Genomic DNA, 27,489 nt, shown 5'->3' on the forward strand with positions numbered 1-27,489 from the left:
AGTCTGCTTTTCAGCAGGTTCCCTTTACGCCAAAGTATCGCTGTTCACACAGCTTATAAACTTAGCTAGGGTTAGTGCAGTGATTCATAATCATCCCAGGACAGACTGTTTCGTGGTTTTTGCCACTCATCAGCTGGGAGAAGGTTAGAATCACTGCTGGGTGAAGTTGATTCCAGGCAGAATACAATAACATTTTAAATTAGGGGGAGATAAAAGGCGAGTTTAAAATCCTCCACTACGCACAAAATATAGACAAAATAACTCATTGTGTAGTTCATTTACAAATCTAGACAGGCCCAGAGGCTTGTTTTCCCACAGAAAACCTCTGTGGGAAAACAAGCCTCTGGGCCTGTCTAGATTTGTACACAATGAGTTGTTTTGTCTATATTTTGTGCATAGTGGAGGATTTTAAACTCGCCTTTTATCTCCCCCTAATTTTAAAATGTTGTTATATATATACATGCAGATAATGCAGATGTCAGATAATGCACCACTTCGCCCAGAAAATTGTTGCAATTACAAATGTTTAGGCATTCTCATGTTTATTTCTTTTGTTTGTAATGCTATGACACAAACAAGTGGAGAAAAAAAGCCAAATCTGACATTCCACAATAAAACTCCAAAAATTAAGCTTTTCATTTACAGTTAGGAATGGAAGTGCAGAACACTTTTATATTCCACACAGCCATTGGCTGCACACTATAGTGACCTATTTATAACTGTCTCTAATTGGCCATAGCAGAGAAGGTAACCTATGTTGCAACATGGCAGCTCCCATTGTTTTGTAGACACTAGCACATTACACTTATTTTGTTTATATTTAAAGGCACAGTAAAGGTTCAGAATAATGTTATATAATTATGCACACAGTGCAGAATTATATAACATTATTTAAACGGTAACTTCAAAAATGTAAAAGTATTTTCAGAATTTTCAGTGAACGTTGGACTCCGCTCCAGGATCTACTAAGCGGGTCTTGAATATCCAAAGCGCTTCACGGGCTTGCTGGTTAGTCACAGCACGCCCGGTCACGCTATTGGAATAAATGTAGCTCTCTCCCGCTTAGTAGATCCTGGAGCGGAGTCCAGCGTTCACTGAAAATTCTGAAAATACTTTTACATTTTTGAAGTTACCGCTTAAATAATGTTATATAATTCTGCACTGTGTGCATAATTATATAACATTATTCTGAACCTTTACTGTCCCTTTAAACAGCTAATGATACTTTAAAAAATATATCTACATGTTATTCTCAGACTTCATCATTCTATTTAGCATTTATTTAGTGTTTAGTGTCCCTTTAAAGAAGTTTATGACACAACAGCAACTACATGTTTATTGTTGGTACTATTTTTATGTGTTCCTTTTTCCTTCCTTTTTAGAGCTGTTTGGATGTTAGGTTATTTGTGCCTTGTTATTTGGCTCATTCCTAGGAAAATGATTGGCTGCAGTGCCAAATGCAGCAAGTGGCATCTGTGCATAACTAATCCTTGCGCGGTTTGGTAATGTTCACCTTGTTGCTTGTGAGATCCTTCTCCAAGGACAATAGCGATATCAGAGTTTGTACACGAACACACTGATTAGTAGCTGCATTATAAAGTTGTATATAGCTTCTATTGCAAAAAATATTACTTGACAGCAGTATTGTATAACAATGATGTTATTACTCTGTATAGTATACACATTATATGATAATGACTGCAGAGAAAGGCTTTGCTACGTTTTCTTCTTCTTGCCAAAACAACAACATTACTGCATGAATGTTGCAGCTGTGGTATCTCCATAACCCCAATGTTGCACTGGATTTTTATGTGCAAATTGGGTTAAACACATAGGTATGGTCCTGCTTGGGAGCCCCAGCTAATCCTGAGCAGGACAATGTTTGCAGCTCCAAAGCAGTGTAAACACAGGGGTAAAACACAAATAGTTCAACAAATAGAGCATGTAACCTTTACACTACAGTGTCCTTTTGAAATCCAATGTTTCTTCTTTCATGGATCAGATAGAGCATGCAATTTTAAATAATTTTCTAATTTACTTCTATTATCATTTTTCTTTGTTCTCTTGGTGTCTTTTGTTGAAAAGCAGGGGCGTAAGCTCGGGAGGGTGCACTATTTTATGGGAGCACTATTTTCATGCCATGTTGTGATCCAGACACCTACCTCTGTATCTCATCACCAGAAATGCCATGGAAGCGAAGCAAATTTGATAAAAGAAGTAAATTGGAAACTTTAAAAAAAAAATTGGTTGCTCTGTTTGAGTAACAAAATAAACATTTTGTGTTTTTTTTCCCGTTAATGTGGTCACACCAATGTCACACCATTCATCAGTGTCAAGACAACATTCCTGTTAGGTCTCCAAACTGACTGTTAATCAGGGATGGACATTGGGAATGGGTTGCAACCATATATAGCATCCAAGGTGTTGACCCTAGCTATAACCATCTGTGTCAGGATGGGTAATTGGTAATATCTTTTTATTCTTGGCATCTCATTGTTTGACATTGCCGGTGTGAGACTGTCAAGCTCTTTATGGAACGTTATAAAAACTCTACGTTGTCGGACAGTGTGTGAGTTATGTTTGGGGTTGTAACTATTTTGCCTAGTACGGAGACTACTAACTTCCAGCGGCTTGCAGTGTTTCCTTGGCCGTGAAAACCTTAACCGGCCCGGATACCGGATCATTAGGTCCCGCAACGGAAGTCTATTGTGCAGCCTTACCGTGCTTGTTGGCTGAAGCACACTGCATGCACTACTCTGTCACCAGGCTATATTCTACTTAACAAGCCATGAGCTGAGACAGTATACAGATATTGTGCCTGAATGCTAAGGACATTATACACAAGTTAATTTCTCTCTGGGCACATTAAAACTACCGGCACCTTTCCAGATATTGCTGCTGATTGTTCATGCGGTCGGCTCCCTACGGTCCGGCTGCTGCTCGATTAAAAACTGGGTCCTTACTTTACAAAGACTTACCCGCCTGGTCGTGCGTAATCTATCTGGTCCTGGAACCAAGCGTGCTGATCCCCAGATTGCAGTTCGTGTACCCTATGGATTTGTGCTGAGGGGGAGTGTACTGTCTCACGGCGAGCCCTGTGTATGATCCCTCTCCGATTAAGACTGAGGGAGCCCTGAACAGCGGCCTGAATCTGGTCTTCATTCCTGTGGTCGGACCGGATGTTGGGGGCGTGATGATGGGGCGTGAAATCCTGGCTGGCTGGTTCCCTGATAGCGTTGACGGCTGCATCCACTGAGCCGTTTATTGCCCTTGAGTGGTACATCTTGTCTAGCATTGAATGTGGGGAGTGTGGAGGTACCGCACCCGGTGAACACCGGCAAGGATTCTGGAGGTCACTTCTATCACCACAGCCTGGTTTGTGGATCTGTTCCCGTAGCGGTGCCCTGGTTCTGGAGTCTGCTGGAACGGGGGTTGCCAGAAGATCGGCGGTTGAGTGCCGCAGGAGATTGAGGTCTACATGCCCAGTGCGGTCGCCATATCTTTACCGCACTCCTGGTTTGGAAATCCCTTCTGACAATAAACGTTAAGTAGAAAGGATATACCTGTGCATTCCATAAATACCAGTGTGTTACTCAGTGTATAGCTTTCTATGGTACTGGATTGGATCCAGGACTTTAAGAGACGGAATTTAAACTAATAAACGCTATACAAGTGAGGGACCAATAATGCTAAATGGCCCTTTTTTTCTAAGTTTGGTTTGGCTTATTATAAACTCACTCCTTGTATATGTATATAGCTGCTAAGAAGTAAGAACTGTATGTGGGTCTATTATGCTAATTTTATCTATCTTGCTAATGATGTCAAATTCATAAGTTAGTTTTCTGAAGATGTGTGAATAAGTATCCGAGTTAAAAAAGGGTAAAGGAAAAAAAAGTAAAAAAAAAAAAAGTGAAAGAAATACAGAGGTAAAAATAACAGAAGATATCCTATAGATCCATGGTCTAATGGCATGATAAAAGGGGAAATTATTCTGCTCCTATTATATTAGCGGCCACTTTAATTCTGTAGTCCCAAGATTAATTTGCTCTGTGTATATATATGTGTGTGTTGATCTCTGCTATCTGAAGAATTAATAGCACTGAAGTTTGATCATCTGGTAATTGTGGGGAGACCATACACAGAAATATATTGATACATATAGAAGAAAAGGTTATTTCCCCACTTAGAGGGGTATATAAGGCTTATAAAGCCTGTTTACCTATAAGAGAACATCTCAATTAATCGCTCCCGTTGAATTTTGTGCAGATTAATATAATTTGTTGCAGGAGACATAAAGTTTTAAAATCGTACATTCTTTAGTTTCTGCTGGTTATGGGATATTACTTCTACTTTTCTCTGTAATCATTATTAGTAAGATTACAAACCATAATAATTACTGCTCTAACTTCTAGCATACATTGTGATTGTTTACCGACTAAGAGGATATGCTTTAGGCTTTAGAATTTTACTAACTGTTGCATACAAATAACTGTTTCATATATTAGTGACTACTGTACTTATCACAGCAGGTACCATAATTATATTTTAGTTTAAATTTAGCAGAGTTTATGTACTGTTTCTGAGTAGGAGACCGTATAGCCTGGAGCTAGACATAACTAACTGGTATAGATAGTTTGTAATCTAAGCACTTTAGGAGGCTCTTCAATATAGATGGCAGGGCCTGTTATTTTCTCACAAATATCTACTGCGTAGACACCTTATACAGTTTGGATATATCAGGTCACATCAGGCTATAGATTGGAGTGTAGATTGGAGTGTATCGATGGTTTAGATGTGTAGGTAAGATTGAATTTTGCACTTATACAATAAGCACTATTAGAAGCTCTTTATTTAAGCCATCTCTTTTTTTGGTATTAGGCAACAATTAAATTAGTATTTTTATTAAGCTATAAGTAATTTAGACACAGCTTGATATATATATTAGAACGCTTTTTTTTTTTTTTTTTTGTGTTGCGTAAGCGGTTTTTGTACCCAATAGGAGGTTCATGGACAGATATATGCTCCAAAAGATCTCTCCCTCCAATATGCCCCCTAAGCCAAAGGACAAGAAGGGGAGTAGCAGGATTCGATTAAATTTGAAATTAGGAATGAGATATCAAATCTTACAGCGGAAGTCAGACAAGATTGGATGAAGCTGAAAACAGAATCTCTGGCCTAGAGGATAGGCTTAATATACAGGATCCCATTATAGACACGCATAGCAAAACAATCGCAACATTACAAGCTAAGATTGAAGACCTTGAGGATCGTTCAAGACGTAACAATTTGAAAGTAATAGGCCTTTCTGAATCACCAGAATTTCAAGATTTGATGGCCTTTGTGTCAATAACATTACCTCAGGCTTTGCAGATTCCAGCTCCTGCTACTCCCTTTCAGATAGAGAGGGTCCATAGGATAGGGCATCGCAGAGAACTCAACGAGGGTAATAGACCAAGGCCGGTGATATTCAAATGTATTAATTTTCAAGATAAGATGTTATATCTTAAGTATTACAGAAAATGTAATCCTTTTGCCCTAGGTTCTTACAAGCTACTAAATTTTCAAGACTTCTCATCAGAAACCTTGTCCAAAAGGAGAGACATGTCTTTTTTCTACGGTAGATTACAGAAGGAAAAATACAACATTAAATTGATTTACCCCGCAAAGCTAGTTGTAATGAGAGAGGGTATTTCCCACACACTAAATAATGTTATGGAAGCTGAGACCTTTTGTAGAGATGCGGGGATACCATAAATTTGGAACGCCAGAAATGGTGGTTGGCTTTTTTGCAAGTGGAAAAGGTGTATCCCTAGCCAAGGGATTCTGTATTGGTTTTTGGGGTCTATATGTGATTTTTTTTTTTCTCTCCGCCTGTTTTCTTCTCCCCCCTTTCGCTCCCTCACGTCTGGTCTGTCTGTCCTCCCTCATTACTCATATGATGATGGCAATAAGAGGTGATGGACCCTAAATTTAACTTATTGTCTTGGAACGTGGGGGGCATAACCTCCCCAATCAAAAGGAAATCTATAATAAAATATCTGGGGAAATTTAATCCTGATATAGTTTTGCTTCAGGAACTACATCTGAAGCCCCCAGAAATTCCTAAACTTAAATCTAAGTGGGTTGGGGAGGTTGTTGCCGCCCCGTTCTTTTCTAGAAAGAGGGGGGTGGCCATTTTGTTGAACAAGAATTTGGAATATCATATAGATAACATTGAAGCAGACCCAGATGGTCGATTTTTAATTCTGGAAATTGAGATTAATAAGATACATTATATAATTTGTAATATTTACAGGCCTAACCAGATCGATCACAATTTCTGCCTTAATAGTGAAGCTACATAGATTTATAGGGCGGAATTTAATTATTGCGGGAGATTTTAATTTACTGGCAGACTCCACGCTGGATAGTCTTAAAAAAAGATTGCTTAATACTAGATGCAGGAAAGTTCGGATCTTTCAAAAGCTTTGCTCACATCAAGGCCTGATTGACATATGGCGGGTTCAGAACCCAGATGTTCGGCATGTCACTTGTATGTCACAGGCCCAGCAAGCAGTTTCCAGGATTGATTAATTCCTTATCTCAGACTCTCTCCTCAGATGGAACTGGGTCCCTAAAATCGAGGACATCATAATTTCTGACCACGCTGTCATCTCACTGACATGTAAACCGGTCCTAATGAATCCAGGTAGCAACCATATTTTTTTTCCCTAGATATTTAAGCAATAATACTAGCTTTCAAAACTGGCTATGACTGAAGTGGGTTGATTTTTATAAGAATAACGAAAATTATTTAGATAAAATTGAGGTGTTTTGGGAGGCCTCTAAGGCCGTTCTACGAGGAGAGATAAAATCCTATATGGCATACTGGAAGAAGAAATCTAGTCAGGTCGGTAGGCAGCTTGCTAATCAAGTGAAAAATGCCTATAGAGCATATATTAACAACCCCTCTAAACATTGTTGGGAAATATATGCGAGGGCGAAGGCTCTGCGTGATATACACATTAAGCAAATCAGTGCCCAAGAAGACCTCAGATTAAAAGCCATATATGGAGGATATACAGGGAGATCAGCTAAATTTTTAGCTAGACTAGCTAAATCCTCCCCGAGACACGCAATCTCTGCCATTAAACAAGGCGCAACTAGATATACTAGTCATCCTGACATCGAAAGAGTATTTTTTGAATTCTTCCAAGATCTATATAAGCCAGAGTCACCAAATATAGTAAAGAAAAGAGAATTTTGGGAAAGGATTAAGGTTCCAAAACTATCATTGGAAGCTAGGGATACCATTAATGCTCCCATCACTGAAGAGGAGATTGTATTAGCAATCAAACATGCCAGTCCAAACAAAGCTGCTGGGCCGGATGCATTTCCGATTGAATTTTATAGAATTTATAAACGCAGGTGTCAACGATATTGAATAAATTGTACAATTTTTATTTTTCAGAAAATACTAGATGTTCTCCGTACTTTGCGGCAGCAAATATCTCACTAATTCTCAAGAAGGGTAAGGATCCTGAGTTACCCAGTTCCTACAGACCGATATCAGTTCTCAATACCGACTATAAGCTTCTAGCGGCTATTCTAGCCAACCATTTGAAACCATATATCGGAGACCTAATTCATGGGAACCAATCGGGATTTATGCCAGGTCGGAACCCGGTGAGAAATATGAGGAAACTGCTAGTACTTATTGAATTTTATTGGAACAGATATACGACTTCTAGCTCCCGCAAGTCTGTAGATAAAGCTATCCTAATTGTTGACGCGGAGAAGGCCTTTGATCGGGTCAGCTGGGATCATTTGTTCTTCTCCCTAGACCAATTCGGTCTGTCAGGGTCTTTTAACAACTATATCAGATTAATCTATAGTGCCCCTACATCGGCGGTTGTGGTTAATAATATTATATCTCAACGACTTACCTTGTGTAGAGGAACCAGACAGGGCTGCCCACTATCCCCCCTGTTATTTAACATCAGTTTGGAGCCCCTGGCTATATTATTGCGCCAGGAGTTGGCGGGCATCCCATTGGCAGGCGAGAAGTTAGTTCTGCTTCTATTCCTATCTAATCTTCAGACCACATTACGAATTTTGCAAGATATTATAGAAGACTTTGGTGAGGTCTCAGGGTATAAGATTAATACCACGAAATCAGAACTAATGTGATTGTATAAGATTCCTAATCTTACCATTGAGCACCCGTTTTTGGAAGTCTCACAAATGTCTTACTTAGGTCTACGACTATCGAGAAACCTGTCGGAGTGGTATAACGCAAACTATGTGTACTGCCTGGAGCAATGCTGTAAAAAGCTAGGGGATTGGATCTCGTTACCCATATCTCTATCTGCTCGAGTAGTATTGATTAAGACAGTTCTTTTTCCTAAATTTTTGTACATCTTGCAGAATATTCCGTTTTTCCTACACAAGAAGGATATTGCTATATATAATAGAGCCTTCTCCAGATTTTTGTGGAAAGGGTCCAAACCGCGGATCGCTTGTCAGCGACTCATGAATACCAAATTGGCAGCGGGTCTTGCGCTTCCCAATATTCAGGTCTGTAATCTAGCTAGTAATGCTAGATTTGCGCTGGACTGGTTAACGGAAAAAGAGCAAATTTCCTCTTTCATTTGGGAATCGCGGCTGGTGGCGCCATTTCATTTGAAAGCTTTACTCCATTGCCCGTTGACTTCACTCCCCTCAAATATATTTTATCTAACTATGTTTAGAAAGATCATAGTGGCATGGCAGAAATTGTGTGCTGATTTGGATTGCTCGCCATATGTATCACATCATTTACCTATTCGTGGTAACCCCAACTTTAGCCCTGGGCTGTCAAATCAGGTGTTCAAGGACTGGGAATTAAAAGGTCTGAAATTCATGAGTCAGATCCTGGGAACTACAGGGTATCCAATAACCTTTGCAGAATTAGCAAACAATTTTTACTTAGGTGCTCGCGAATTCTATGCGTATCTTCAAGTCAGACATTATCTTCAAGAGCTACTCAAAAGTCACGGAAAAAATTGGTCATTAGGTGATTTACAGGCCAGGATACATAACTATGCACCAGGACTGTATGCAATCTCCTCATTATATATTTTTTTTTTTAATGGTTCATACCAGACTGCTGATGTGACATGGGGAACACACACATTCAGTCCTAATACTGTCACAGTCAAAAGTACTCTGCTTATATTTTTTTTAAAAACTGTGCCAGACCGTGCCGGTGTCATGTGACATTCCAAGCTAGTGCCATGTGCTGTTTCAGATGTGCGCTGTGCAGCACTGAATGCAAAGCCCTAACTCGGCATCCAGCCATTTCCCACTGCATCAGAAAAGGTCCTACTGGGGTTACCACTGTTACCAGGTAACTGGTGGTGGGGATTGTTTCTGGGTAGGGCTGACTGTAGGCGCATGCAGCAGAAATCTGGAGCGGCAGGCACATGAGGATTTGAGCATCTGTGCAGCTGCATACACTGCTCTCGTCAGTCTTGAGGCTGTGTGACTCATCTCACACTGTATCCATGCAGCCTTGGACAGACAGCATCATGTCTACTGGTCCCCTTAGCCCTGCTCTTTCTGCTGTGGCCCTAAGATCAACTAACTGAAGTTTGTTAGGGGAATAGTGCTTTGTAGAAAGGTGTCAGTGGGAAGAATAAGTGAGTGCACACACGCCCCTCCCCATGCAGCAGTGTCTAGTTCAGGGTGAGAGGGAACTTGTTCCTAGCAAAGAAGCTACATGTGCTGGTGTGGCTGATGTATAGCGTCATGCTGATACTTCACACATTAATGTAAGGTTTATTTTTATAGTTTTTATTTTCTCTCTGTCTCAGATTTTACAGCTTCCCATAGTAGTTCTGCTGTTCCAGTCAGTAAACTTATATTTGTATGCACCTCCATGCTTCCTCCTTTATCTTGCTTTGCTCCTGTTGGCTGTCCTAAATCTCTTTAACCAGCTAACCTCACACCAGAATCACATTCAAAAGAATATTAAATGAATCCACAGTGGAGGAATTTATATATTTATTTACTTATTAGTTCTGCTTAGGTCCAGTTTCACATATTGCAATTTTTTTTTTTTTTTAAATGATTAGCCCAGCAGTGGATGATCCACCGCTGGGCTAATAATAAAAAAAAAATTGATTTAGTTGTTTTTTGGGATTTTGGGGTGGAGAGCGAAATTGCATGGGGTGGGGGTGGGGGCCCAAGAAAAGTTTTGCCCAGGGTCCAATCAATATTAAAGACTGGGCGGATAGTGAGGGCTCTTTTTTTTCTTTTCTTTTTTCTTTTTTTTTTTTGTTGTGTGCTTGCTTGTGTACTGAGTTTAGGCTCTTATCTGCTATAGAACGAAGAAAGTTTAAAATAAAAATGGGAAAGTAAAAACTAACACTTATATGACACTGTAACGTATTTGGATGATGTGCATGTATTAATGATATTGGCGTAAAAATATTTTTGTCTTGGTAATCTGCTGTACCTATATATACTTTGTACAACTATGTGCCGTATAAGATTTTAACTGGTTCTTGTGATTTTTTGTATCTTTCCTATGTTATAAATAAAGTAAAAAAAAAAAAAGGAAAAAAAAAAAAAAGATAGAGCATGCAATTTTAAATAATTTTCTAATTTACTTCTATTATCATTTTTCTTTGTTCTCTTGGTGTCTTTTGTTGAAAAGCAGGGGCGTAATGTCGGGAGTGTGCACTATTTTATGGGAGCACTATTTTCATGCCATGTAGTGATCCAGACACCTACCTCTGTATCTCATCACCAGAAATGCCATGGAAGCGAAGCAAATTTGATAAAAGAAGTAAATTGGAAACTTTTTTAAAAAAATTGGTTGCTCTGTTTGAGTAACAAAATAAACATTTTGTGTTTTTTTTTTCCCGTTAATGTGGCCACACCAATGTCACACCATTCATCAGTGTCAAGACAACATTCCTGTTAGGTCTCCAAACTGACTGTTAATCAGGGATGAACATTGGGAATGGGTTGCAACCATATATGGCATCCAAGGTGTTGACCCTAGCTATAACCATAATGTTTCTACTCGTCTGTGTCAGGATGGGTAATTGGTAATATCTTTTTATTCTTGGCATCTCATTGTTTGACATTGCCGGTGTGAGACTGTCAAGCTCTTTATGAAACGTTATAAAAACTCTACGTTGTCGGACAGTGTGTGAGTTATGTTTGGGGTTGTAACTATTTTGCCTATTTTTGACAGAATTTAATTATTAACATTGATCTCCAAGTTATAACTTAGTTTGCAAAAAAAAAAGTCTGACATGGTCAACCACAAACAGGCTTTGGCCTTGAAGTCCACTCAGTGTAAAGATCCATCAGTTTATATAGTAGAATTGCATAATTAACAAGTGCATAATTAATAAGTGCATAATAAAAAGACAATGATGTAACACCTACTCTGAATTTCAAATAAGCAGTACATTTTTTTTTTTTTGACAAATGTATTTTTTCTCTCCCATTTTCTGGCGTACTATATAATTTGATAAACATCAGCCAATTCCAGACTAGAACACATATACCCTGTGAGCTTGTGCACATGCTCAATAGGATGTTTTCTCCCATAAAGTATGTTTATAAAAAGACTGTGCAAAATTTGATAAAGGAAGTAAATTGATTTTAACTTGAGTATCCCTTTTAAAACAGAATAGCATATAGATGGCTCACAAAAGTGCAGGGAAATGTTAAAGTCCACCAGTGACCCTTAAAGGGACAGTAAACACCTAGAGATTTGTATAAAAAATGTTTAGTTATACATAATGAAACAACTTTGTAATATTTGTTCATTATTTATTTTCCCCCTTTTTCATGTACTTTAGCTCTGAAAATTAATCAATTTCTTATTCCCAGTACTTAAACTGCACCCTGCTGACTTCTCAAGGGTAACCCTTTTATATATCTTTGTCTAATTGGCTTTGTGAGATAACAACTGCTAAATATAGCAAGCACTCTATACTATTATTGTAGCCGGGCTGGCATTGTTGTGTGCCGACTAAAGCCCAGATTGGCTCCTCCAGATAAGTTAAATGGTGGGTTGAGTTTCGCTATTGATAATTGCAGTAAAAAGGATGTTAATTTAAAAAAAAAAAAAAAAAGTTAAGATTTGGCTGATATGTTATTTTATAACAACAGAACAGAAATATCTTGTAAGTACAAGGTGTTTACTGTCCCTTTAAAGGGAGCCAGCAGGAGTCTGTAAACTCATGTATACATCTGACACTGTGGGACTTGGTTAGGAGTCTGAAAATTAACACAATGTTATTAAACAAATAAGCAAAACTATACATTGTTACAAAAACACTCCCAGATGGGCTATATAAATAGATCATCTACAAAACATTTATGCAAAGAAAAATCTAGTGTACAATGTCCCTTTAATCTTCAAGCATCAGCCGATGCACCATTTAGCCAGATATTTATTTATTCATTCATGTCGCATTGTGAAAATTTAGGGGCCGATTTAACAAAGTGCAGAGTGAACTGCTTGTGCAATGCCGCCCCCTGCAGATTCGCGGCCAATTGGTTGCTAGCAGGGGGTGTCAATCAGTCCGATCATATGCGGTCGGGCGGATTGCTGTCCGCCACCTCAGAGGTGGCGAACAGCAGAGTTATTGTTATTTACACGGTTTTGGTATATCTAATTTAATTTAGTGAATTGGCTAGTGCAGATGGAAATAATTAGTTCAATCAGATGTTCTAAAGGACATGGAAAGAATTCATTAATTTCCTGCAGTAAATTCCCTTTCCTTGTTATAGTGAAGTCTTGTAGTATTCTGTTAAAGGATTACTTTCTGTTATAATTTTTAAGCTAAACAACTAACATATTAAAGTTAATAAACATTAATTAAAACCTACTGACCTATATTTTCTCCAAAACGAAGTTTCATAACGTTCTAAAAGTTATATCTTTCTCTTGTTAAGTGTGTTCAGTCCACGGGTCATCCATTACTTATGGGATATATTCTCCTTCCCAACAGGAAGTTGCAAGAGGATCACCCAAGCAGAGCTGCTATATAGCTCCTCCCCTCACATGTCATATCCAGTCATTCTCTTGCAACCCTCAACAAAGAAGGAGGTCGCGAGAGGAGTTGGAGTTTTACTTAATTATTCTTCAATCAAAAGTTTGTTATTTTAAAATGACACCGGAGTGTGCCGTTTTTTTTGTATCTCAGGCAGTATTTGGAGAAGAATCTGCCTGCGTTTTTCTATGATCTTAGCAGACGTAACTAAGATCCGCTGGCTGTTCTCGACATTCTGAGGAGTAGGGTAACTTCAGAAAGAGGGGAATAGCATGCGGGGTCCCCCGCAAATGAGGTATGTGCAGTACATTATTTTCTGGGAATGGAATTGACTAAGAAAATACTGCTGTTACCCATATGATGTAAGTACAGCCTTAAATGCAGTAGTAGCGACTGGTATCAGGCTGATAAATGTATGCGCAGTTGAGTTATTTTCTAGGGACTAGAATTTGACTGAGAAAATACTGTTAATACTGAAATAATGTTTAAGCCTTATCTGCAGTGGAAGCGACTGGTAGCAGGCTTAGTGATAACTTTACATGACATTGAAAATTTTGTTTTTAAAATGTTTACTGGCATGTTATTCGTTTTGTGAGGTACTTTGGTGATAAATCTTTTGGGCATGATTTTTTTCCACATGGCTAACGTATTTTTCGGCATAGAAACCGTTATATCAGGTCTCCCACTGTTGTAATATGAGTGGGAGGGACCTTGTTTTAGCGCCTTGTTGCGCAGTTAAAATTCTAGCACAGTCTTTCTGTTTCTTCCTCCTTGATCCAGGACGTCTCTAGAGAGCTCAGGGGTCTGCAAAATTCGTTTTTGAGGGAGGTAATCAGTCACAGCAGATCTGTGACAGTGTGGTTGACTGTGATTAAAGCGTTAAATCTTAATTTGATATCCATTTTTGGGTTTTGAGGGGTTAATCATCCTTTTGCTAATGGGTGCAATCCTCTGCTAATTAATACACTTCTCGTTAAGAATTGTTTGTCTATAACTGAATTAGTTTTCTTTGTAATTCAACTGTGTTTTTTAGAAGCGCTGCAGCGTTTTTTATAATTGCTTGTAAACTTATTGAGAGTGATTTCCAAGCTTGCTAGCTTCATTGCTAAGTCTGTTTAGACATGTCTGATACAGAGGTATCTGCTTGTTCATTGTGTTCAAAAGCCGATGTGGAGCCCAATAGAAATATGTGTACCAATTGTATTGATATTACTTTGAATAAAAGTCAATCTGTACCGATAAAGAAATTATCACCAGACGACGAGGGGGAAGTTATGCCGTCTAACTCTCCTCACGTGTCAGTACCTTCGTCTCCCGCTCGGGAGATGCGTAAGATTGAGGCGCCAAGTACATCAAGGCCCTTACAAATCACTTTACATGATATGGCTAATGTTATGAAAGAAGTATTATACAATATGCCCGAATTAAGAGGCAAGCGCGATAGCTCTGGGTTAAGGACAGAGCGCGCTGATGACACGAGAGCCATGTCTGATACTGCGTCACAATATGCAGAACATGAGGACGATGAGCTTCATTCTGTCGGTGACGGTTCTGATCCGGGGAGACCGGATTCAGAAATTTCAAATTTTAAATTTAAGCTTGAGAACCTCCGCGTGTTACTAGGGGAGGTGTTAGCAGCTCTGAATGATTGCGACACGGTGGCAATCCCAGAGAAATTATGTAGGTTGGATAGATACTATGCGGTACCGGTGTGTACTGACGTTTTTCCTATACCAAAAAGGCTTACAGAAATTATTAGTAAGGAGTGGGATAGACCCGGTGTGCCTTTTTCCCCTCCTCCGATATTTAGAAAAATGTTCCCTATATACGCCACCACACGAGACTTATGGCAGACGGTCCCTAAGGTGGAGGGAGCAGTTTATACTTTAGCCAAGCGTACCACTATCCCGGTGGAGGATAGCTGTGCTTTCTCAGATCCAATGGATAAAAAATTAGAGGGTTGCCTTAAGAAAATGTTTGTTCAACAAGGTTTTATATTGCAGCCTCTTGCATGCATTGCGCCTGTCACGGCTGCAGCGGCATTCTGGTTTGAGTCTCTGGAAGAGGCGATTCGCACAGCACCATTGGATGAGACTTTGAGCAAAGTTAGAACGCTTAAACTAGCTGATGCGTTTGTTTCAGATGCCGTAGTGCATTTAACCAAACTTACGGCTAAAAATTCCGGATTCGCCATACAGGCGCGTAGGGCGCTATGGCTTAAATCCTGGTCAGCAGATGTAACTTCTAAGTCTAAACTACTTAACATTCCCTTCAAAGGGCAGACCTTATTCGGGCCCGGCTTGAAGGAAATTATTGCTGACATTACGGGAGGTAAGGGCCACACCCTTCCTCAGGACAGGGCCAAATCAAAGGCCAAACAGTCTAATTTTCGTGCCTTTCGTAACTTCAAGGCAGGAGCAGCATCAACTTCCTCCGCTCCAAAACAGGAAGGAACTACTGCTCGTTACAGACAGGGTTGGAAAGGCAACCAGTCATGGAACAAGGGCAAGCAGGCCAGAAAGCCTACTTCCGCCCCTAAGACAGCATGAAGACAGGGCCCCCTCTCCGGAGACGGATCTAGTGGGGGGCAGACTTTCTTTCTTCGCCCAGGCTTGCCAAGAGATGTACAGGATCCCTGGACGTTGGAGATTGTATCTCAGGGATACCTTCTGGATTTCAAAACTTCTCCTCCACAAGGGAGGTTTCATCTGTCAAGGTTATCAACAAACCTAGTAAAGAAAGAGGCATTTCTACAATGTGTACAAGACCTCTTAGTGATGGGAGTGATCCACCCAGTTCCGCGAACGGAACAAGGGCAAGGGTTTTACTCAAATCTGTTTGTGGTTCCCAAAAAAGAGGGAACTTTCAGACCAATCTTAGACTTAAAAATCTTAAATTCCTAAGGGTTCCATCGTTCAAGATGGAAACCATTCGGACCATCCTACCCATGATCCAAGAGGGTCAGTATATGACCACAGTGGACTTAAAGGATGCCTACCTTCACATACCGATTCACAAGGATCATTATCGGTACCTGAGGTTTGCTTTTCTAGACAGGCATTACCAGTTTGTAGCTCTTCCCTTCGGGTTAGCTACGGCCCAGAGAATTTTTACGAAGGTTCTGGGCTCACTTCTGGCGGTACTAAGACCACGAGGCATAGCGGTGGCTCCGTACCTAGACGACATTCTGATACAAGCGTCAAGTTTTCAAAATGCAAAGTCTCATACAGAGATAGTTCTAGCATTTCTGAGGTCGCATGGGTGGAAAGTGAACGTGGAAAAGAGTTCTCTGTTACCACTCACAAGGGTTCCTTTTCTAGGGACTCTTATAGATTCTGTAGAGATGAAGATTTACCTGACGGAGTCCAGGTTATCAAAGATTCTCAATGCTTGCCGTGTCCTTCACTCCATTCCAAGCCCATCAGTAGCTCAGTGCATGGAAGTAATCGGCTTAATGGTCGCGGCAATGGACATAGTGCATTTGCGCGCCTGCATCTCAGACCTCTGCAACTATGCATGCTAAGTCAATGGAACGGGGATTACTCAGATCTGTCCCCTTTGCTAAATCTGGACCAGGAGACCAGAGATTCTCTTCTCTGGTGGTTGTCTCGGGTTCATCTGTCCAAAGGAATGACCTTTCGCAGACCAGATTGGACGATTGTAACAACAGATGCCAGCCTACTAGGCTGGGGAGCAGTCTGGAATTCCCTGAAGGCTCAGGGATCGTGGACTCAGGAGGAGAAACTCTTCCCAATAAACATTCTAGAATTAAGAGCAATATTCAATGCTCTTCTAGCTTGGCCTCAATTAGCAACACTGGGGTTCATCAGATTTCAGTCGGACAACATTACGACTGTGGCTTACATCAATCATCAAGGGGGAACCAGGAGTTCCCTAGCGATGTTGGAAGTCTCGAAGATAATTCGCTGGGCAGAGTCTCACTCTTGCCACCTGTCAGCGATCTACATCCCAGGCGTGGAGAACTGGGAGGCGGATTTTCTAAGTCGCCAGACTTTTCATCCGGGGGAGTGGGAACTTCACTCGGAGGTATTTGCTCAACTGGTTCATCGTTGGGGCAAACCGGATCTGGATCTCATGGCATCTCGCCAGAACGCCAAGCTTCCTTGTTACGGATCCAGGTCCAGGGACCTGGGAGCGGTGCTGGTAGATGCACTAGCAGCCCCTTGGGTTTTCAACATAGCTTATGTGTTTCCACCTTTTCCGTTGCTACCTCGACTGATTGCCAGGATCAAACAGGAGAGAGCATCGGTGATTCTGATAGCGCCTGCGTGGCCAGGCAGGACCTGGTATGCAGACCTAGTGGACATGTCGTCCTGTCCACCATGGTCTCTACCCCTGAGGCAGGACCTTCTAATTCAGGGTCCTTTCAACCATCCAAACCTAATTTCTCTGAGGCTGACTGCTTGGAAATTGAACGCTTGATTCTATCAAAGCGTGGGTTTTCGGATTCGGTTATTGATACATTAATACAGGCTCGGAAACCTGTTACCAGAAAAATTTACCATAAGATATGGCGTAAATATTTATATTGGTGTGAATCCAAGAGTTACTCATGGAGTAAGGTTAGGATTCCTAGGATATTGTCCTTTCTACAAGAGGGTTTAGAAAAGGGCTTATCCGCTAGTTCACTAAAGGGACAGATTTCTGCTCTGTCTATTCTTTTACACAAGCGTCTGGCAGACAATCCAGACGTCCAGGCTTTTTGTCAGGCTTTGGCTAGAATTAAACCTGTATTTAAAACTGTTGCTCCTCCTTGGAGCTTAAACTTGGTTCTTAAAGTTCTGCAGGGTGTTCCGTTTGAACCCCTTCATTCCATTGATATTAAACTTTTATCTTGGAAAGTTCTGTTTTTGATGGCTATTTCCTCGGCTCGAAGAGTCTCTGAGTTATCTGCCTTACATTGTGATTCTCCTTATCTGATCTTTCATTCAGACAAGGTAGTTCTGCGTACTAAACCTGGGTTTTTACCTAAGGTTGTTTCTAACAGGAATATCAATCAAGAGATTGTTGTTCCATCATTATGTCCTAATCCTTCTTCAAAGAAGGAACGTCTTTTGCATAATCTAGACGTAGTCCGTGCCCTGAAGTTTTACTTACAGGCAACTAAAGATTTTCGGCAAACTACTTCTTTGTTTGTCGTTTACTCTGGACAGAGGAGAGGTCAAAAGGCTTCGGCTACCTCTCTCTCTTTTTGGCTTCGTAGCATAATACGTTTAGCCTATGAGACTGCTGGTCAGCAGCCTCCTGAACGAATTACAGCTCATTCCACTAGAGCTGTTGCTTCCACTTGGGCCTTTAAGAATGAGGCCTCTGTTGAACAGATTTGCAAGGCTGCAACTTGGTCTTCACTTCATACTTTTTCCAAATTTTACAAATTTGATACTTTTGCTTCTTCGGAGGCTGTTTTTGGGAGAAAGGTTCTACAGGCAGTGGTTCCTTCTGTTTAAAGTGCCTGCCTTGTCCCTCCCATCATCCGTGTACTTTAGCTTTGGTATTGGTATCCCATAAGTAATGGATGACCCGTGGACTGAACACACTTAACAAGAGAAAACATAATTTATGCTTACCTGATAAATTTATTTCTCTTGTAGTGTGTTCAGTCCACGGCCCGCCCTGTCTTTTTGAGGCAGGTTTTAAATTTTAAATTATAACTCCAGTCACCACTGCACCCTATAGTTTCTCCTTTCTCGTCTTGTTTCGGTCGAATGACTGGATATGACATGTGAGGGGAGGAGCTATATAGCAGCTCTGCTTGGGTGATCCTCTTGCAACTTCCTGTTGGGAAGGAGAATATATCCCATAAGTAATGGATGACCCGTGGACTGAACACACTACAAGAGAAATAAATTTATCAGGAAAGCATAAATTATGTTTTTATTCGCCGATGATGTCACGTTATCCTGCCCACTATTTTCAGCACTGCATGTTCAAAATACTTAAACCAATAACTTTGTGTTTAACGCGCCATTTTGAAACCTAGGTATTGTAAACGGATTGGTACAGAGCAAAGGATACCCACAGAGTGGGTTTGGAAAACAATTAAATTTGCAGACAAGAATTCTAATATATGGTAGAGATATGTTAATGAAATGCTATTGATAAAAAGCGTATTTGGGGTAGTTAGTTAGTAACAGGCATAGAAAATATTTACTTACAGTGGCCCTTTAAGTAAAAATAAATACCAGTATGGGCAGGTCAATAAAAGCTAACTAAATCTGTTACACAAAGGGTACATTTTGAAAGTGTATAAAATAAAATAAGAGATAAAGATGAGTAATTTTCTATATTGTGTAAGCTTAAAGCAGTCAATATAAGTCAATACAATTTATTTTTATATAAAATATTACTTATTCACAGAAAAATTCCATAATTCTCTATGAATGTCAGTAATTCTGAAAGATTAGTGTCCTAATTAACAGCTGTAGACATTTCCACTTGCAAATAATTATCAAGAGGCCTATGGGCGCCATGTACTAAGGCGTCAATTTTTTCGCACAGACCGTATCGAAATAACCCGCCGGCATTCGCACCATGCGGATGGCACTTCGCTACATGAATGTACTAAAAACCAAGCCGTAAAATTTTGCGTCTATTGTGTGTCGAAGACAATCGGATTATTGATAACTTTGAAGCTTCGTTCGGCGCGAAAGAGCAAAGTTAAGAAGCAGTCTGCGACCTGATTGGTTTAGTTCTTTACCCACGTGACGATCTAGGTGTCATAATCGTCAGACAAGCGGCAACGTCTGGCTGCTGACATGTATAAGAGTGTGCATTTTCCCAGAAATCTTATAATATTGTTTATTTACTTTTCGGTATTCACTTTGACAAGATGGCTTGCTCCGGAGATTCTGCTACTTCTAAGAAGACTCGCAACCCTAACTTCTCACATCAACAGAATGTTGTACTTGTTGATCTAGTACTCGAATATTATGACAATATTTATGGTAGTCGAGTCAAGCAAACCCCAGGCGCTCGTAAGAAGATTGCTACAATAGTAGTCTAGTCCTTTCACTTAAGTACTTCTACCTGGCGTCAGGTTGAGACGCCCTATAGTTTTCTATTGTATTCGCTACCTAAATGGTCGCGAAGCAAATCACGCGAAGTTACAGTGAAAGTTGGAGCGGACGGATTAGTTGTAACATTCATAATTTCCGATTACAGCGAATTTACGCGCGATCGAACATGTAGTAAGTGGAAAAAGGCTTCGGAACGATCAGTTGCGTAAAATTACGATCGCTGATGAAAATAGTGGTTTTTCGACCAGATCGCAGATTGGTACATACGAGAAGCAGATCGTGAGCGAATTTTGACGCAGAAATACAGACGGACGGTCACTTCGAAGCTTAGTACATGGCGCCCTATGTATGAAGCAACTGTAGACAATTATTATTTCTCACTCCCTTTGTAATAATATCACAGCCTCCACCTCCACCTCCAGTTTATGTGTATGGTTCCTAAAGGAACATAGACTGCTATCTACCTAGCTGCTGTTTCCTCATCACCTCTTGGTCAGCTGCCCCTGTAAAACAACTGGCGCATTGTACCAGGGCTCATTAACAAACAGGATACTTCCTCAACTTCAAAAGCATATATAGACCAAAACACTGAGCTTATTAATCATAATTTGTAGAGCCTAGGAATGTGGCTTACCTTTTGTGTGATGGTTAAACTGTTTAGTTCCTATTATATTATGTTGTACGTTTGTATAAAGACTAGCGCAGACATTTTAACCTGTGTTGAGACGTGGTTAGAGTTTCTTTTCAGTAATCAGTGAGGCATTTAAATGGACAGTATACACCAATTTTCATATAACTGCATGTAATAGACACTACTATAAAGAATAATATGCACAGATACTGATCTAAAAATCCAGTATAAAACCTTTTAAAAACTAACTTAGAAGCTCCCAGTTTAGCACTGTTGATGAGGTTAGGCTAGGACATCCACTGAAAGGGGCTGGGAAAGCAAGAAGAGCAGACACCCCCCCTCCCCTGCATATGAAAAGACTCATTACATAACCAGGAGTCTGTAGACACCAGTATACATCTAAAACTTTGAGGCTTGGTTAGGAGTCGGAAAATCAGCACAATGTTATTAAAAAAATAAGCAAAACTATACATTTTTACTAAAGCACTCCCAGATGGGCTATATAAATGGATCATCTACACAACATTTATGCAAAGATAAATCTAGTGTACAATGTCCCTTTAATTTACTACAGGTAGATTACATTAATTCGGTCTGCTCCCCACATGTTTTGCACAGTTAAAAAGTAAATAATTAGAGATTGTGAACTGTGAATAAAAGAGCAGGTACTATTTGTGCTGCATTCCTCTACTCTGATTTTTTTTTCTCTCTCCCATTCTTTTAGGTCACATCCATTGATATTACAAACCATGTGTCTCTTAATACCTGTATAATTCACTACCGTCATCAAGAGTTTTCCCATTGGTTCAACTTGCTGGCGCTGGAACGCCAGTTACACCCCCCCCCAAAAGCCTCAACCAAAAATAATCGGTGAGTTGTTGTGGTTATATTTGTCGGTTTTGTTATGTTTATTTTTTTTTTACAGGAGGTCTGAGACATTTTACTCTTTTATTTATATCTCACTTCCACCACCTGTATTGTTCTACGTGACTATTATGTTTTTACAGCTAATTTTAATTTTAAATGAATTCACTTTCATTACCTCTTTGCATAGGTTAAACATCCCCCATGTAGTTCCAGATGATGAATCAGCCAGTGATTTTTTTAGTATACCTACATATGTCTGTTCGTGGCTTTGCATTTAACCCCTTTGCAGATAATCGGGAATTAAAACACTAAAAAAACAATTAAGCTAGTGAACCACTTTCCAATCAAACTAAATTAATCATAACTAGGTAAAAGATATCTACTTGTAAGTTTTCTATACCATGTCAAATTTGCATGCTTTACTATATAACATACATGTTTCATAACAATGCTATTGTGTGCTAAAAGTATCACTTTTGCATCTGGTTGTGTTTAATTGTTTCAGTCGGGGGGGTGGTATGGGACCATGCCTCTCCCACTTGCATGGGGTCTGGCCCCTCAAAGTTTGATTAAAATAGAAGTGCAAATAATAAACTATATATTTTTGTGGAATATTGATATTTATTCTTTTCTTTAGTAAAATATTAGTATTAATATTTGTCTTGTGCACAAATGAAAATATTGAAAAATGATGCTTTCTAACAGGCTTTTAAATAATAATATGTAATGAGAATCTGGTGTCTACAATACATATATAATGTCTATATGCAGTGTACTGTACTTAATTGATAGATTAGAGAGATGGAGTGACCAGATTCTAAGACATTAATTTAAAAAAAAATACTTTGGAACATATTGGGCCAGATTACGAGTGAAGCGCAAACGTTTGTGCACAATCAATAAGGGGTTTTATCACGAGTGTTTGCCCTTGCCCCGCTTACGAGGTGAAAGAAAACACGATCGCTGGAATGCAATCGCGATTTATGCGCGAATGATTACCGTTACTTTAGAGCTCTGGTTAAAGGGCCAGTATACACTGATATCACAGATCTATATACTAATAGTAAATGCACTAACTAATGAAATGAGACATATATATATATATATATATATATATATATATATATATATATATATATATATAAATATTAAAATACAATACATTTTGTAGTTTTTATATATATATATATATATATATATATATATATATATATATATATATATATATATAAATATGTAAAGATATATATTGTACCCAAAAAACCATAATTTATGTAAGAACTTACCTGATAAATTCATTTCTTTCATATTAGCAAGAGTCCATGAGCTAGTGACGTATGGGATATACATTCCTACCAGGAGGGGCAAAGTTTCCCAAACCTCAAAATGCCTATAAATACACCCCTCACCACACCCACAATTCAGTTTAACGAATAGCCAAGAAGTGGGGTGATAAGATAAGAAAAAAGTGCGAAAGCATAAAAAATAAGGAATTGGAATAATTGTGCTTTATACAAAAAAATCATAACCACCTCAAAAAGGGTGGGCCTCATGGACTCTTGCTAATATGAAAGAAATGAATTTATCAGGTAAGTTCTTACATAAATTATGTTTTCTTTCATGTAATTAGCAAGAGTCCATGAGCTAGTGACGTATGGGATAATGAATACCCAAGATGTGGATCTTCCACGCAAGAGTCACTAGAGAGGGAGGGATAAAATAAAGACAGCCAATTCCGCTGAAAAATAATCCACACCCCAAAACAAAGTTTAAATCATATAATGAAAAAAACTGAAATATAAGCAGAAGAATCAAACTGAAACAGCTGCCTGAAGTACTTTTCTACCAAAGACTGCTTCAGAAGAAGAAAACACATCAAAATGATATAATTTAGTAAAAGTATGCAAAGAAGACCAAGTTGCTGCTTTGCAAATCTGATCAACCGAAGCTTCATTCCTAAATGCCCAGGAAGTAGAGACTGACCTGGTCGAATGAGCTGTAATCCTTTGAGGCGGAGTTCTACCCGACTCCACATAAGCATGATGAATCAAAGACTTTAACCAAGATGCCAAAGAAATGGCAGAAGCCTTCTGACCTTTCCTAGAACCAGAAAAGATAACAAATAGACTAGAAGTCTTTCGGAAATCTTTAGTAGCTTCAACATAATATTTCAAAGATCTAACTACATCCAAAGAATGCAACGATCTTTCCTTAGAGTTCTTAGGATTTGGACACAATGAAGGAACCACAATTTCTCTACTAATGTTGTTAGAATTCACAACCTTAGGTAAAAATTTAAATGAAGTTCGCAACACCGCCTTATCCTGATGAAAAATCAGAAAAGGAGACTCACAAGAAAGAGCAGATAATTCAGAAACTCTTCTAGCAGAAGAGATGGCCAAAAGAAACAAAACTTTCCAAGAAAGTAATTTAATATCCAGCGAATGCATAGGTTCAAACGGAGGAGCTTGAAGAGCCCCCAGAACCAAATTCAAACTCCAAGGAGGAGAAATTGACTTAATGACAGGTTTTATACGAACCAGAGCCTGAACAAAACAATGAATATCAGGAAGATTAGCAATCTTTCTGTGAAAAAGAACAGAAAGAGCAGAGATTTGTCCTTTCAAGGAACTTGCAGACAAACCTTTATCCAAACCATCCTGAAGAAACTGTAAAATTCTAGGAATTCTAAAAGAATGCCAAGAAAAATGATGAGAAGAACACCAAGAAATGTAAGCCTTCCAGACTCGATAATATATCTTTCTAGATACAGATTTACGAGCCTGTAACATAGTATTAATTACGGAGTCAGAGAAACCTCTATGACTGAGAATCAAGCGTTCAATCTCCATACCTTCAAATTTAATGATTTGAGATCCTGATGGAAAAAAGGACCTTGCGATAGAAGGTCTGGCCTTAACGGAAGAATCCACGGTTGGCAAGTAGCCATCCGGACAAGATCCGCATACCTAAACCTGTGAGGCCATGCTGGAGCCACCAGCAGAACAAACGAATGCTCCTTTAGAATCTTGGAAATCACTCTTGGAAGAAGAACTAGAGGCGGAAAGATATAGGCAGGATGATACTTCCAAGGAAGTGACAATACATCCACTGCTTCCGCCTGAGGATCCCTGGATCTGGACAGATACCTGGGAAGCTTCTTGTTTAGATGAGAAGCCATCAGATCTATTTCTGGAAGTCCCCACATTTGGACAATCTGACGAAATACCTCTGGGTGAAGAGACCATTCGCCCGGATGTAATGTTTGGCGGCTGAGATAATCCGCTTCCCAATTGTCTATACCTGGGATATGAACCGCAGAAATTAGACAGGAGCTGGATTCCGCCCAAACCACGGTTGTGACATTGTCCGTCTGAAAACAAATGAACGATTCTCTCTTTAGAAGAGTTCTGAAAATCGCACGGAGTTCCAAAATGTTGATTGGTAATCTCGCCTCCTGAGATTCCCAAACCCCTTGTGCTGTCGGAGACCCCCATACAGCTCCCCAACCTGTCAGACTTGCATCTGTTGAGATCACAGTCCAGGTCGGGAGAACAAAAGAAGCCCCCTGAACTAAACGATGGTGGTCTGTCCACCACGTCAGAGAGTGTCGTACAATCGGTTTTAAAGATATTAATTGTGATATCTTTGTACAGGGAGTGCAGAATTATTAGGCAAATGAGTATTTTGACCACATCATCCTCTTTATGCATGTTGTCTTACTCCAAGCTGTATAGGCTCGAAAGCCTACTACCAATTAAGCATATTAGGTGATGTGCATCTCTGTAATGAGAAGGGGTGTGGTCTAATGACATCAACACCCTATATCAGGTGTGCATAATTATTAGGCAACTTCCTTTCCTTTGGCAAAATGGGTCAAAAGAAGGACTTGACAGGCTCAGAAAAGTCAAAAATAGTGAGATATCTTGCAGAGGGATGCAGCACTCTTAAAATTGCAAAGCTTCTGAAGCGTGATCATCGAACAATCAAGCGTTTCATTCAAAATAGTCAACAGGGTCGCAAGAAGCGTGTGGAAAAATAAAGGCGCAAAATAACTGCCCATGAACTGAGAAAAGTCAAGCGTGCAGCTGCCAAGATGCCACTTGCCACCAGTTTGGCCATATTTCAGAGCTGCAACATCACTGGAGTGCCCAAAAGCACAAGGTGTGCAATACTCAGAGACATGGCCAAGGTAAGAAAGGCTGAAAGACGACCACCACTGAACAAGACACACAAGCTGAAACGTCAAGACTGGGCCAAGAAATATCTCAAGACTGATTTTTCTAAGGTTCTATGTGTCAGCCGCTCTGGAATCAATCCGGGATGTAACCCAACTGCTAGCGTGAATTGAAAGCACACGCTAGCACACTGAGAAATATCCAGGACGTGACCCACTCAGGAAGCAGATTAGAAGATAACAAAAATGAATATTGTTCCAGAATGCAGGAAAGCCACAAAGGATAAAACGTCCCTTTAAGTAGTACAAAGAACAAAAAGGAAATGCTCTTACTTGAAGCTTCTGAAAAAGGTCCTCTTTAGCAGGCTTGTAAAACAAAGGAAAAGTTCTCTTTTGCAGCTTGTAAAAGTAAAAGTTCCTTTTAAGCAGGTGTATAACAAACAGAAAGGTAAAGTTCTCTTTTGCAACTTGTAAAAGTAAATGTCCCTTTTAAGCAGGTGTATAACAAACAGAAAGGCAAAGTTCTCTTTTGCAGCTTGTAAAAGTAAATGTCCCCTTTTTAACAGGTTTAGAACAAACAGAATAGCACAGTTTCTTGTACAGCTTGTAAAAGTATAATGTCCCTTTAAGCAGGTTTATAACAAACAGAAAGGCAAAGTTCTCTTTTGCAGCTTGTAAAAGTAAATGTCCCTTTTAAGCAGGTGTATAACAAACAGAAAGGCAAAGTTCTCTTTTGCAGCTTGTAAAAGTAAAATGTCCCTTTAAGCAGGTTTTGTTTATCAAAGAAAAGGTTTAAAGGTAAAGGCAAAAGCAAGGTCAGGCAGGCAGAAGTCGGCATCCAAATATCAGCAAAAGGTATAGGCAAAAGACAAGGTCAGGCAAGCAGAAGTCGGCATCCAAGTATCAGCAAAAGGGTAAAAGCTACAGGCAAGGTCAGGCAGGCAGAAGTCAATATCCAAATATCAGCAAGTAGGGATTAGGCAAAAGGCTTGGTCAGGCAGGCAGAAGTCGGTACACAAAAGAACAAAATTGATATGGTACTCACAATCCAGGGAAACAAACAAACGGGCCCAGATTCAGATCTCCCGCCGTGATTTAAAGGGCAGGAGCGTAACCGTCATCAGAGGGGTGTGAGAGAAGGCGTCATGTTGCTAAGCAACATGACGTCAGACACACAGAGAAGTTCCGGGAGCCGCGGTGACACGGCGATGAACGGAAGCAATCATGACACTATGGACTGATGAAATGAGAGTGAGTCTTGATGGGCCAGATGGATGGGCCCGTGGCTGGATTGGTAAAGGGCAGAGAGCTCCAGTCCGACTCGGACGCCAGCAAGGTGGAGTACTGGTTTGGGCTGGTATCATCAAAGATGAGCTTGTGGGGCCTTTTCGGGTTGAGGATGGAGTCAAGCTCAACTCCCAGTCCTACTGCCAGTTTCTGGAAGACACCTTCTTCAAGCAGTGGTACAGGAAGAAGTCTGCATCCTTCAAGAAAAACATGATTTTCATGCAGGACAATGCTCCATCACACGCGTCCAAGTACTCCACAGCGTGGCTGGCAAGAAAGGGTATAAAAGAAGAAAATCTAATGACATGGCCTCCTTGTTCACCTGATCTGAACCCCATTGAGAACCTGTGGTCCATCATCAAATGTGAGATTTACAAGGAGGGAAAACAGTACACCTCTCTGAACAGTGTCTGGGAGTCTGTGGTGTCTGCTGCACGCAATGTTGATGGT

General features: G+C 39.9%; 1 protein-coding gene across 1 annotated transcript in view; it reads left to right on the forward strand.

Annotated features, from left to right (window-relative positions):
* BLTP2 (bridge-like lipid transfer protein family member 2) overlaps positions 1–27,489 on the forward strand; it is a 258,947-nt gene that overhangs the window by 38,904 nt on the left and 192,554 nt on the right. Inside the window, 1 exon segment of the mRNA XM_053706196.1 lies at positions 21,433–21,578. Within this exon segment, the coding sequence (XP_053562171.1) occupies positions 21,433–21,578 (146 nt within the window).

The sequence above is a fragment of the Bombina bombina genome, chromosome 3 (genome assembly GCF_027579735.1).
Source record: "Bombina bombina isolate aBomBom1 chromosome 3, aBomBom1.pri, whole genome shotgun sequence".
Lineage (NCBI taxonomy): Eukaryota > Metazoa > Chordata > Amphibia > Anura > Bombinatoridae > Bombina > Bombina bombina.